The sequence below is a fragment of the Colias philodice genome, chromosome 16 (assembly GCF_061535455.1).
Source record: "Colias philodice isolate Cphi_HAF_F1 chromosome 16, ilColPhil1 Martin Lab GWU primary, whole genome shotgun sequence".
Classification (NCBI taxonomy): Eukaryota; Metazoa; Arthropoda; class Insecta; order Lepidoptera; family Pieridae; genus Colias; species Colias philodice.
Window position 1 is genome coordinate 4037671 of NC_143101.1, and position 14177 is coordinate 4051847.

At 33.5% G+C, this 14177-nt stretch overlaps 2 protein-coding genes across 2 annotated transcripts; both read left to right on the top strand.

Moving 5' to 3' along the window:
- Window positions 1–361: 361 nt before the first annotated feature.
- LOC149481584 (alpha-amylase A-like) lies at window positions 362–4939 on the top strand. The gene is made up of 9 exons (XM_089704887.1): window positions 362–777; window positions 1527–1700; window positions 2138–2289; window positions 2464–2644; window positions 2871–2986; window positions 3073–3580; window positions 3769–3969; window positions 4303–4464; window positions 4819–4939. Exons 1-9 carry the CDS (start codon window positions 685–687, stop codon window positions 4828–4830), a joined length of 1599 nt encoding a protein of 532 aa, XP_089561013.1. The 5' UTR covers window positions 362–684; the 3' UTR covers window positions 4831–4939.
- A 1422-nt stretch (window positions 4940–6361) lies between these two features.
- Gcat (Glycine C-acetyltransferase) lies at window positions 6362–13131 on the top strand. Its single transcript, XM_089704614.1, has 9 exons — window positions 6362–6504; window positions 7653–7813; window positions 9124–9189; window positions 9287–9388; window positions 9781–9988; window positions 10435–10615; window positions 11361–11553; window positions 11916–12093; window positions 12805–13131. The coding sequence occupies exons 1-9, from the start codon at window positions 6474–6476 to the stop codon at window positions 12963–12965; spliced, it is 1281 nt and encodes a 426-aa protein (XP_089560740.1). The 5' UTR covers window positions 6362–6473; the 3' UTR covers window positions 12966–13131.
- Window positions 13132–14177: the final 1046 nt, after the last annotated feature.

The window sequence follows — 14177 nt, forward strand, 5'->3', positions numbered from 1 at the left end:
CATATTATAGGTATTCTATTTCCGTATTTGCGTATCACAACTTCTGGAAAAATCTAAAAGAATCGGTTAAGTGCGAGTCGGCGTCGAAACACCAGGGATTCCGTAAAATTTTTTTGGAGACCTTTTGATTGCTTACAATATTGTATTAATAATATTTAACATGTTTTAATCGTTTAGTAATTTTCTTGTGTTTCGTTTACCGAACTCGAATCTCCCCGTCTAATCTGTGCCCTACGCTCACTGTAAAGTTTTTCCTTTTTCGAAATTAAGTGTTATACAATATTATTATTTTTAACGAAATTAAGTGTTATTAATATTTAAAATCTGCATAAATCCAAATATATTTATATCTTGTTTTATTATTGTTACAGGTGCCCTATGTTGTATCTCTTCTATCTATATCTTCTGTATAATAAGTAGGTACCTAAGCGCAAAACTCGAGAACGGCTGAACCGATTTCGATAATTATTTTTATAATAATATTCCTTGAAGTACAAGGATGGTTCTTATGGACAGAAAACATGAACATACACCACGGGCGAAGCCGGGGGGACCCATACCCCTAAGTAATAAGAATACCGAAGGCAGAACAACGTTTGCCGGGACAGCTAGTTTTTATATGAACTTATTTGAACTTGAATTTATAAGAAATACATCATCACTGATGTTTTAAAATATCTAACTATGTACATATTACGTTTCATAAGATACAGCCAGGTAACAGGAGGACGGACAAACAGCGAAATCTTAATAAATGGGGCCCCGTTTACTCTTTTGGTAAGGAACTCTAAAAGAAAGTTATATAATATTTAGAATTGGTATTACTGATAACCATTGTTTGATACATTAAATACCTACATATATTTTGTATACAATAAACAAGGATTATCACTTAATTATGATAAAATTTAAAAAGATAGGAAATTAACCTTATTATTATTTATCAACATATTCTTATAAATTTTAATCTGAATATCATTAATTAGTCCTGGGAGGTCGTTGGAAATGACGGTGAGTGAACTATAAATAAAATATAACATTTTTAGGAAAATCATGAAACAAAAAACTACTAACAAAAGTACAGTTGTACCTACCTTTTTGAAATATTATATTTTACTAGCTGCTCTGCGCGGTTTCACCCCCGTGGCTCCTCTCCTGTTGGTCGTAGCGTGATGATATATAGCCTATAGCCTTCCTCGATAAATTAGCTATCTAACACCGAAAAAATTTTTCAAATCGGATCAGTAGTTCCCGAGATTAGCGCGTTCAAACAAACAAACAAACAAACTCTTCAGCTTTATAATATTAGTATAGATAGGTATCTATACTAATATTATAAAGATGTAGGTACATCTTCAAAGTCGTCGTCATCAAATAAACAAACACCGGGAATAATAACTAGAAGTATCGTATACTTATGTAGGTATACCTTATTTATCTCTAGCAGTTATAGCCATACATAGGTCGGTCTCATTCACGTACCAAGTAGAATTAAGAGCACACAACATACCTACACTATTTCGCAGATAAAAGAAATTGTAGCAGTCCTGCTACCACTTATAGCACTCACAAGTGCTTATAAAAACCCCTACTATGCCAGTGGGAGGTCCGTCAATGTCCACCTTTTTGAATGGAAGTGGGATGACATAGCTGCGGAATGTGAACGGTTCCTAGGACCCAAAGGATTCGGCGGCATACAAGTAAGTAAAAATTTTCATTCAATTGTTTTATTCATAGTTATAAAAAAAATAATGAATTCAACTTCTATTAAGCTTCTATTATTGTCAATCAAATCATCATAGAAATATTTTTTCAATTATTACGACCGATTCGGAAAGTAGTATCATCAATAAATAGGTAATCTACATACTTAGTGTAGTTACATATTTTTAAATAAAATACTACAGTTCGTAGTTACTAAGTTATAGTATAAATAAGGTATAAATATAATTAATTTTTATCTAAAGTATTTTTATCCAAAAATGTCACACTTGCATGCTCCGATTAAAGTAGCGAAATCTCAAATGAATTATCGACAGTTATAATACCTACTTATTGATATCATTTACAGAAATTAAAGACTTTAACGGATTTTAAACGCGATTTATTCATTATAAATTTTTAATATTATTGACAGATATCACCCCCTAACGAGAATGTAGTGATATGGCATGCCGACCGTCCCTGGTGGGAGCGGTACCAACCGTTGTCTTACGTGCTCGTCACACGGTCAGGCAACGAAAGGCAGTTCGCTGATATGTTGAGGCGATGCAATAATGCTGGAGTACGGTATGCACGATTCTTCGTATTGATCTTAGATAGCAAATAAATAGGACTAACACGTCTGTCTCGTTTATTGGAAATTTGAAAAACTTATATACCTATTACAAGCCTATTACCTAATCAAGTTGACAATTTTTGTTAAGTAAACCACGTGATTATTGTATTTTTTTACATTCGCAGAGTTTACGTAGATGCAGTGATTAACCACATGACAGGCGAGCCTCCAGAAAACGTAGGAACAGCTGGCAACACAGCCGTGTTCAAAGACTGGTATTACCCCGCTGTACCGTACAGGCGGGAACATTTCAACTGGCCAAACTGTGTTATCGATGGATCCGATTATGTTAACAATGCTTGGAGGGTAAGGCTTTGAAACTAAATTTAAAGAATGGGCGGGAATTTCTATATAAGAAATAGAAGAAGAAGAAAATAATCTGTCAAGATTGATGTAAAAAGTTAAAACACATTCGTTGCTTCTACAAAGGCGTACTAACTTAGATGATAGCATATATGTAATACATTTTATTTGCACATTCTATAATTTTTCAATCAATTCCTTGGATTATTTTTAGTAATATGCTTTTCAGGTCCGTAATTGTGAACTAGTCGGACTGAAAGATTTGGACCAATCCAATGAACATGTGAGAAATATGATTGTGAATTTCATGAATAAACTGATTGATTTAGGTGTTGCTGGATTTAGGTAACTTATTCACCGTAGTACCTACACATATAGATTTTTCCATTTAATATTATAAAGGTAAAATAAACCTTATTCATATATTACAGAATAGACGCAGCAAAACATATGTGGCCAGAAGATTTACGTATCATTTACAATCGTCTTCACAACCTCAATACCGCCCACGGTTTCCCACAAAACGCTCGTCCATACATCTACCAAGAAGTCATTGACTATGGAGGCGAAGCTATAAGCCGTGATGAATATACTCCATTAGCAGCGGTGACAGAATTCAAAGCAGGAATGGCATTGAGCAATTCTTTTAGAGGAAACGACCAATTGAGATGGCTAAGAACCTGGGGGACAGGTTGGGGCCTTTTAAACAGCGGTGACGCTCTAACTTTCATTGATAACCACGATAATGAAAGAGGTCATGGCGGCGGTGGGGGCATTCTAACCTACAAGGAACCACGCCAATATAAGGGTGCTATTGCGTTCTTGCTAGCCCATCCGTATGGAGAACCGCAAATTATGAGCAGTTTCGCGTTCTGGGACTCTGAAGTTGGACCGCCAATGGATAGGAATGGCAATATCATATCTCCCTCAATTAATTCAGTAAGTATAATTGGAATCGGTGAAAATAATGATCTAATTTCTGTGATAAATACCTTTCTTTCCACGAAAAACATGTTCGTCTGTTATATGTACCTACATTATTAAAAACTGCGATCCTCTGTTATCATAATAACAATACAAAATTTACACATTTTTCAGAGATTACTGTATGAAATTACTTTTTCCAGGATGGTACATGCGGCAACGGCTGGGTTTGCCAACACCGTTGGCGCCAGATCTACGAAATGGTAGCTTTCAGGAATATAGCTGGCAACACTGGCGTTAGTAATTGGTGGGACAACGGCAGCAATCAAATCGCATTCAGTAGAGGCAATAGAGCCTTTATTGCATTCAATAATGAGATCTGGGATTTGAATCAGAGCTTGCAGGTTAGAATTCATAAAATCTAAATAATTATAGGATGTTGTTAAATGAGCGTGTAACGAATTTTCCTCCTTTTCTGAGTTTTTTTTTTAATTCAACTTTGACAAAGTTTTAATTAATATTCATACGACAGTCCTGAAGACATTTTTAAAAACAAAAAAAAAACATTTTGGTTTTCAATGCAATTTTTGTTTTGCAAAAAAAATCCAACAGCGTGGATAATTTCTACAAACAGTTTAAACAATTCAAAGTTCATTTTGCATGTGAAAACAAATAGTTTTTATCCTCGCAAAAATCAATCGATATTAAGACTAAAGAAAAGTTATTAATTCTTTTAGACTGGTCTCCCAGCGGGTAGATATTGCGATGTGATATCTGGAAGTAAAGTGAACAATTCTTGCCGCGGCAAAACTGTGACAGTCGGAAATGATGGCCGCGCACAAATATATGTTGGAGCTCACGAATACGACCTTATGTTGGCTATCCATGTCGGAGCAGAGGTAAATTTGAAATTTGAAAAAAAAATAGATCTTTTTCGAAAAAAAAAATACTTTTTTAATTTTACAAGGCCCGTCTAAGACCTTTGTGAAACATCCTATGTCAAAAAATTCAGCACTGTGTTATTTTAGACGTTAATTAAACTCATTTCTAAAGCTGTTAATTGCTGAGGCAATATAAAAGAGTATAAAGATTATAAAAAACGTTGGATAGTCTTATAATTCGTGTATGTTTTCTTTTGTATTTTCTGTGGTAACGCACATATGACCACGAATATTTGATTTATAAGAAGGTACCTACTTACGTATAAGAAAGTTAATGTTTCGTTCTTTTAAAATAAATATTCTTTTTTTCAGAGTCGGCTGTAAGCGGAATCCACATAAAATCGCAACGAAGAAACACTAATTGTTATAGTATAAATACATCTTCGAGTACATCATAAAGTATTAAATTAAATTAAATCTAGTGTTCCGATAATTCCGTTGTCTTTTTTGTACACCCTTTCTCCATAGTCCATATCCATATATCATATCAAATCTATATGTCTATACCTATCTATTTCAACATCTATGTAACATATTATAGTAAATCGTCTCATCAGGGATGTTTGCCGCGGGCGGTAAGCTAGTTACCGCCCGCGGCTTCGCCCATATTGTCTATACCCTAATAAATTATATACTAAAACCTTTCTCTTAAATCACTCTATCTATTAAAAAAACCGCATCAAAATCAGTTGCGTAGTCTTAAAGATTTAAGCATAGAAAGGGACAAAGGGACAGAGAAAGCGACTTTGTTTTTAGTATGCTTTGAATTGTTAGATTTGCCTCCACTTGAAAAAAAATTGTAAATTCATAGAAAAAGTCTATCCTAGGCTCAAGCAGATATACGATATTTTAGAATTACTATGTCCACTCTTAATTAATGGAAAGTACATAGTGTAATTAATTATTATTACTTTGTGTAATTAATATTTGAAATACAAATATAAACAACGTCTTTATTTGGCTTACTCGAGGTTGAAAAAGAGGAACTAAACTGGTTTCCATTATTTAAGAAGATCCTATGATCTTGTCATAAATAACGATAGTTATAGTTCTCTATCTCTCTACTTGTTCTAGCCTCTATAGGTAGGTAATTTTATTTGAAACGTCAATACGGATATCAAGGGTCAGGCGAAGCCACGAAGGTGGTGTTTTATTTCTCCTATTAATCACTACATATTTTTTTGTTTTAATCTATAAACAATAATTTGGAAAATCCAAAAGTGCACGCCTCATAATTTTTTTTTAATAAATATTTATTAATTATTATTTTTGTTTATTTAATAACAATTAAACCACATCGAATCAGACCCTGAAAAATGAAAGGGTTCTATTCCTGAGCATACTCAAGCGTAAGAGAAAAAAAAAGACTCGATTAGTAAAGTATTTCGGTCGCTATCGTGTTAACAAGAAAAAGGATCCGCACATACAGACACACGGACGTCCAAGACAGAACTTTTTTAAACTGTTTTTTAACTAGTTTAAATAACAAAAATGACATCAAAAATATCATGAACGTTAAAAATAGTGTTTTTTCTTAATATGTGTGTGTATGTATTATCTTACAAGTGCAATGTATGATACATAAAGACATTTTAAGTTTGAAAAATCAGATGTTTTGCGCGAAGTGACAGTAGTACCCACCTCAACGCTTCGCTTATGAGGCGTGCAAAAGCTTTATAATGCAACCGAACACCGGTTTTTCTAGCTTAAAAAGTGTTTTCTGTGGATTTCGAGATGATCCAAAATCTCACTCTCTATAGATACCTATAGATACCTACATCACAGATTACCGAATAGCATATCCTTAGCAATTGAATCAAAAGCCTTATACGTGACGTAACAATTCAATACCGACCTCGTGCCAAAAGTGTAGGAAAACGAAACCTGCGTGACTAGTCTACAAAACACGCCCGCCACACCCGCGCCAGCGCCGCGGCACTATTGGCCGGCATTTATCGTGAAACAAGATGGCACTACGCTCGCAGCTCCTCCGCATCGGTATGTATTTATTTATTTACCTCATTTATTAGCTGTTTAGTACAATTTGATAGGAAATACATAATTAGGGGAATTTTTTGAAGTGTTATTGTGGTATAAAACAAGATGTCAATGACTTTATTTTTTAATTGGATTATGGGAACATGATTAGAGAAATCGATGGCTTGTGTCTAGTTAATTTTCTTATAACATTAAAGTACTTATCTATTATTTAAACAATGTAACATTTAGGTATCTATTATTTAAACAATGTGTCTAGGCTATAAATGTTATGAGCATAAACTATAAAGTGTCAATAACACAATGGTTAATAAAGCCTGATGACTGATAAAGTGTAACAGTTAAGTCTAGGCTCTAGGTGTATTTACAATTTATATAAAACTATACCTATAATTGCAAATCTAGGAATCTATAAATAGCGAAATGATTATATTTGTAAACACAAACAAGTTTCCATTTTTGTGTTGGAAACTGCGAAAAGGCTCTACCTATTTTATTTGTATTGAATTAACTCCAAATTGTCGCGACCGCGACAGTCGAACGACCTTGGCGGTAAATAATACGATTTGCACATGTTATAATCTCGTTTTTCGTTTACATTACTTATCACGTACCTACTACCTACTCTGTTTGGATTCATATGGAATTAGGATAAATGTGCAATACAATTATGAAAAGTAGAATCGAGTAAACAAAGTAAAGCAAAAGGCTCTATCTGGAAATATTAACTTTTTATACTCATACAGATATAGTTTTATAAGTATATTGTTTATACAGACGATCCTGTTTCACAAACGTCAACTAAATTGTAATATGTACATATTAAATTCAAACCGGCTCTTTTGTTTTCATTCACGTGACACACCTACCGAGTGAATCGAAAACTATGTAAAATTGGTAAAATCTCGTGTACCTAGAAAATGTATCATTTACTATCAATTGAGAGAATAAAAATAAGACAAATTACATAGGTACATTTTAAACTCACACTTCTGCGTGTAACATATTTAAGTATGGTTTTACTACACGGAACACGTCTCCATCATGTTTATTTTCTTTATTACACCTAGTAGTATTACTAACTTTCAATACTGTACTCAGTAATATAGTTACATATATACATATTATATTGTTATGTGTACTTTCAGCATACAATGGCCAGCAAGCCCGTTGCTTGCACGAACTGAAATCCAAAGAGAGAGCCGGTGTAGAGAAACTGCGGGAGGTGCTGGAAGACCGACTGAAGGAAATAAAAAGAGCTAAGACTTGGAAACATGAACGCGTCATCACATCGCCACAGGATAGAAAGGTAATTTAAAATTAATTAAAATATCCTCATCCAACAACTTATAAAAATATGTATTCCAAAATCTTATTCCCTTCTGTTTTAAACAATTATAGGTTTGTCGTAGAACCAAAACCAGGTTCTGTATTCATATTTTTATTAAAAAACCTAATCTATTTAAGTCAATGATTAAACCTTACAAAATCGAGTATCGTGTAGGTATCATTGATGTTATAAAACGTGCGAAGTAGCTCTATACCTAAATCCTACGTCATAGTTCATACTTCATACTATAGGTAATGTTAGAATTAGTAATGGAATTACTTTATTATTTTGGACAAGAATGTCATTTATCCATTATCTATGTGTAATTATTACATCCTATCCTACTAATATTATAAATGCGAAAGTTTGTGAGGATGTGTGTGTATGTTTGTTACTCTTTCACGCAAATACTACTGAACCGATTACAATGAAATTTAGCACACACATATAGAGTAACTTGGATTAACACATAGGTTTTATCCCAGAAATCCCACGGGAACGGGAACTATGCGGCTTTTTCTTTGAAAACGCGGGCGAAGCCGCGGGCGGAAAGCTAGTATTTAATACTTTCTTACCTACGAGCAACGTAGTAAGTTAATTTATACATAATTTCCCTACATACTAACTCTGATTTATGTTTAAATTTTTCATTTACTTATTTAATCATAATTTTCCTAGCTACATATTCAGTTGTTGAGCGTGACTCTATGTGCTATCGCGTGGTGGTAAGAAAAAGTATACACAGCAATTATTGATATTGAAAAGATACAAAGAAAGCGTGATAATTGTGACGAAATTTTTCGATATCCCACTTGATAGGCTTTTAAGAAAAAGAAGTTATATGAGTTAGTACAGTACTTACGTAGGTATTTTTAATTTTAATTTATGGTAGGTACATAGTATAAGAATTAAATAGAGAAAATGGAAATAAACTAGCGCTAAATATATTGAAATATTCCCACTTACCTATACGTCTATTATGTGGAACTCTTTCAGAATATTTTAACCTATTTTTATTATTATTATATCATTTTTTGACGAATCAAAATTAGGAATTCATTGTTTAAACTCTCACGCTCTAAAAATTAAAAATTACAAACATCTGCCTGAATATTTTCGAATTATTCCTTTAAAATCGTTAATTAAATGTGAGTTATTAATGCGCTTTGCAAGTTAATTAGGTCAACGGATGATGATAACAAATACTAAGTTATTCGACGAATTCGTAACATTGACATGATTGTTCAATAATGTGCAATTTGTTATAATAAAACTGATTATTATTTTAGGTGACGGTCAAGGGAGCCGATGGAGAATTTTTAAATTTCTGTGCAAATAATTACCTAGGATTATCAGTAAGTTATAAATATATTGTATCTTATTTTCTTAAATAATAGTTTGAGTTTTGTTTTAAGTAACAATGAACGTACTAATTACTTTTTTGAACTATAGAATCACCCTGAAGTCGTTCAAGCAGCTCAAGATAGTGCGAACAAATATGGAGCCGGTCTCAGCTCAGTTCGTTTTATTTGCGGTACACAAAGTATTCATAAGGTAAGAACACAGTGAATAATTCGTAGGTACCATATAATATTAAGTACAAAGTGAAGCCAAATATATTGACCCTGTTCGAGACGGGGATGTTTTGACTATCAATTAACAATGTTCGATACGATAACTTTTGAAGGCTGCCTACCTACATATTATCTATTACAATTACCATTTTTATTGAAGATTTTCTCAGTTCGTATTATGGGAATAGGGTTATCATATTATTTGAGTATAAAAACATTTGAGAATAAGTTTTACGACAGTTTCACTTTACTTATTTCTATAAAGAAGAGTAAGTTCATAAAAATATACGAAGATGACATTGAATTCCATAAATCTTACTAAGTTACAATTACTTCTTCTCAATACATAAAATATGCAATCTATACTTCCAGGAATTAGAAGACCGTCTCTCTAAATTCCATGGACGGGAAGATACAATACTGTACGGGTCATGTTTCGACGCAAATGCCGGTCTTTTCGAGTCCATGTTGACGCCAGAAGACGCGGTCTTCTCCGACGCATTGAACCACGCTTCCATAATTGACGGTATACGGCTGTGTAAGGCGCAGAAATACCGATATCCTCATAGAGATTTAAGTGGTAAGTGTTTGTTTAAACACTGACTTTAACTAAAGTTTCTTACTTCTATTGTAATTTTGGCCATTTAACAAGCTAAAAACAAACTAGTTACAGTATTTGATATACAGACGACTATAGTATAATTATTAATTACACATTAGTTTACTTATGTACAAATGAATATAATATCTTTAACCTGTAATCTGCAAGAAAAAAAAACTTATGTAGAGCCAGTTGTAATTATTTCCATAATTAAGTTGTATGGATGACTTCATTGTGCCTGTTTATTATATCTTTGTGCATTACTAAATTATATCTAGAAAAGTGGAATTATAAAATAAAGAGTGCCTAAATATTGACTCGCAAAGATTTGCCTGTGGGTCATGCGTGAATTAACACTTAATATAATCGCAAAGTTAGCCTTAGCTCTAACCAATAAACCAGCTCTAATCAAGATACTTTTACAGAACTAGAACATCTCCTAGCGCACAGTGAAGCCCGTGTAAAGTTGATAGTAACCGATGGCGTGTTCTCTATGGACGGTACTGTCGCACCCATCAACGGTTTGAGAGATCTGGCCGATAAGTACAGAGCATTGCTTGCTGTTGATGACAGCCATGCGACTGGCTTCTTTGGAGAGACGGGAAGGTATTATTTTGTTTGTGTTTGTTTAATCCCATTAATAAGGAGCCTAGTCTTTTTATTAAATGGCTGTTTTAGATCTTTAACTCTTCCGATATCACAGGCTGTATGATAGAGATCACGTATTTGGTGTGAAATAAGGAATTTAATTAAAACTTGAACTAATTGTGACAAATTATATTGTTTCGTATAGCACTTAAAGAAGGTAGGATAGCCGATAGGTAGGTATGTTTTTAAACAAATAAATATAAATGCCAAGGACATTCTAGGTCCATTCGAAACAGGACAGTGCATTGGCATTTATGTTTTGTACAATGCATTTAAATAGGTAATAATATTTGGTCAACCGCGTAGATATAATAAAAATATAATATATTTGCCAGTATAATTTTTTCCTACTTTGAAATCATTTGATTCCGAACTAAAATTCTCATAGAGTAAGTAGGATCTTTCGGCCAACTACTTTTTACTTAATTTCCAGATTAATTGATTGTTTGAAAACGTAACATAATTCTATATATATAAAACTCAAAGGTGACTGATATAGTGATCTATCAATGCACAGCCCAAAGCACTGGACGTATAGGGCTGAAATTTGGCATGCAGGTAGATGTTAGGACGTAGGCATCCGCTAAGAAAGGATTTCCCGAAATTCTTGCGGGAACGGGGAAAAACGGGGATGCACGTACAAAGTAGGGGCGGAAGCAAGTATAGCTAAGTAAAGCTAAGTTTAAAAAATATTTCTTACCAGGGGAACAGAAGAATACTGCGGTCTCATGGGCGCAGCGGATATAATCTGCTCGACTCTTGGCAAGGCAGTGAGTGGAGCCGCGGGAGGCTACACCACCGGGCCGAAGGAACTAGTCACTTTGCTCAGGAATGTGTCCAGACCGTATCTGTTCTCTAATGCTCCTCCTCCACCTGTTGTTGGCGCTTCTTTGAAGGTAAGATTAGATACATAGTACATATTATAGTCATTTGAGAATTCATCATTTGAAAAAATATAATATTGACTCAATTCACTTACTGGGTTTGATACTTACACTGTATTGGTCATGTGCATTATTAATTTTGGATTTGCACATGCCCCCTTTGTTATTTTCAACGGTACAAGTACCCTGTTTTACATTTAAAGGAAGATTAAATTTGCTCTACTGTTAATTTGATATTTGCATGGATAATCATGATTTCAGTCTATTTCAAGATAAAAATACATACTTTCTAACAATTTTACATCGATAACGACACTTACAAAACAAAGTTAAATTCAAAACAAGAACTTACAAAAAATGTATCATTTCTTCAGGCTCTCGACCTAGTAGAAAACAGCAACGAGCTCAGACAGCGCCTACACACAAACACCAAACTGTTCCGCGAAGGCATGAAGCAAGCTGGCCTGGTAGTGGCGGGGGATGGCCATCCGATCTGCCCAGTGATGGTGGGAGAGGCACCACTCGCTGTAGAACTGGCTTCGGGAATGTTACGTAAGTACCAGATACAGAACATAACAAAGGTAGCAGGCAATATAAAATGAGCGCAGATAGAGGTTACACGCGAACACCAAACTGTTCCGCGAAGGCATGAAACAAGCTGGCCTGGTAGTGGCGGGCGATGGCCATCCGATCTGCCCCCCTATGCAAGTGGCTTTCTGTTAGCGTAGCGTTCAATAGAATAGATAGATACGTTTATCTACAGCTTACGTCAATCTCATACATTCGTAGTCTTCTATTGAACGCTACGCTAACAGAAAGCCACTTGCATAGGGGGGCTGCCCAGTGATGGTGGGAGAGGCACCACTCGCTGTGGAACTGGCTTCGGGAATGTTGTGTAAGTTTTAGTATAACTTGTGTTATCAATTAGCTGTAAAGTTCTATTTCAGGAATATTTTAGTTAACTTTTTGTGTATATTTCTCTTTTATAAAGGAAGACAATTACGAATGACGTGTCTATTTTTAATTTATTTTAACTTGTGTGTCCTGATCAAAATACATATAAAGTAAATAATGTCAATAGTTTATTTGAATATTTAACAATTAACGTTCAAACAGTGTGACTTTCTCCAAGGTCTTATCCAGTCTTATCTATAATTCCTAAACATCAGAATCAGAATTTACTTGAACTCATGATAAATAGATACCCGAAAACACAATTTAGAATTTCACAATAAATTTGACTATAATCAATTTTATTTCCAGTAAAAGGAATCTACGTGGTAGCATTCAGTTACCCCGTAGTACCGAAAGGCCAAGCGCGAGTTCGCGTACAGATCAGCGCAGCTCACACCACAGATGACGTAAAAAAAGCCGTCAACGCATTTGCGGAGGTCGCTCAGAAAATTGGACTCATCAAAAAATAGATGTAATTTTATAAGACTGCTCAACGAATATGATCTTTATTTTGTATGTTATAAATATGTATTTTGTATGTGTACTTGATCTTTATTTTGTATAGAATATATATTTTGTGTTAATTTCAAACATTCCTGTCATGTACTTTTGATGTAAATAAATTTTTTATCTGTTTTAATTTGTTTTCTTTGGCATTTTGCTCTTCACTTGAACGCAAAGCAATGGAAAATTAAAGTAAATAAATAGGCGTACAATCAATAAATGTCTTAAAAATAAACAACTAACTGATTAATGTATAAAAAAATTAGGACCTGTCAGAAAATAAAAAGTGCATAGATACTTATTATATTATGTGTGGCATGAACATTGTCATTTTTACTATCATCATATCTCCATAACAAGCAAAAACAATAGAAAAATAAAACACAATGTATAATAATTATTGATCTATTAACAATAATTTATTACAATAAAATCCACACACGACAACTCAGTAACACGCAGCGGACCTCTTACTGGCTAAATAGATTTATTTATTTACATTGGTATCGAGTTCTCACTCATTTGTTATTGCAATAATCACTGCACACATCGCTCGAATACATACATCGCTACATATTTATTAAATTAAATTATTATTATACTGAGAAAAAAATATATCACTAATTATTAAAAATCTATTTTACGCTAAAAGACAGATACGGGCGCTGTACATTAAAAAAAATCATTTTTTAAATATTTTAAATCTTTTGTCAAGCTTTAATATAAAAAGAAAATCCAGGCTAATGAAACCAAAATTTATGATAGTTTATTGTTACACAATATTTTTAAAAGGTAAATTTATAAACATTGAGTTGTAGTGATTCAATAATCTGATAATTTTTTTGTGACCGTTACACACTATAATCTAAATTGTAAGGCATTTATTTTTAATATTCAGTCATTTAAAATACGAATTCCTTGACAATTTTTTGTATACTCATGAGCTAAAATTTTACCGAGAGCATCTTTTAAATTTAGCTATAACAAAATTACAAACAAAATATTATGTCACTAACCTAGCTTACTATTTTGGGGCATTTAAAATTTTTATATTCTATTAAACTACATATTTTGATAATGTTGCGAAGTATGTAAACGAGCTTAGGTGACTATCATACATCAATTTGTGGACTTTAACCCAGTACATATAATACCAATCAATATTTATTTCAAATTTA

What these genes read in the sequence shown, in the direction of transcription:
- LOC149481584 (XM_089704887.1), top strand. Translation starts at nt 685, where the DNA reads ATGTACATATTACGTTTCATAAGATACAGCCAGGTAACAGGAGGACGG. An exon ending in GGGCCCCGTTTACTCTTTTG is followed by an intron (nt 778 to 1,526) that starts GTAAGGAACTCT and finishes ACTATTTCGCAG; the next exon opens with ATAAAAGAAATTGTAGCAGT. An exon ending in ATGTTAACAATGCTTGGAGG is followed by an intron (nt 2,645 to 2,870) that starts GTAAGGCTTTGA and finishes TATGCTTTTCAG; the next exon opens with GTCCGTAATTGTGAACTAGT.
- Gcat (XM_089704614.1), top strand. Translation starts at nt 6,474, where the DNA reads ATGGCACTACGCTCGCAGCTCCTCCGCATCG. An exon ending in GTACACAAAGTATTCATAAG is followed by an intron (nt 9,389 to 9,780) that starts GTAAGAACACAG and finishes CTATACTTCCAG; the next exon opens with GAATTAGAAGACCGTCTCTC. An exon ending in TTGTTGGCGCTTCTTTGAAG is followed by an intron (nt 11,554 to 11,915) that starts GTAAGATTAGAT and finishes TCATTTCTTCAG; the next exon opens with GCTCTCGACCTAGTAGAAAA.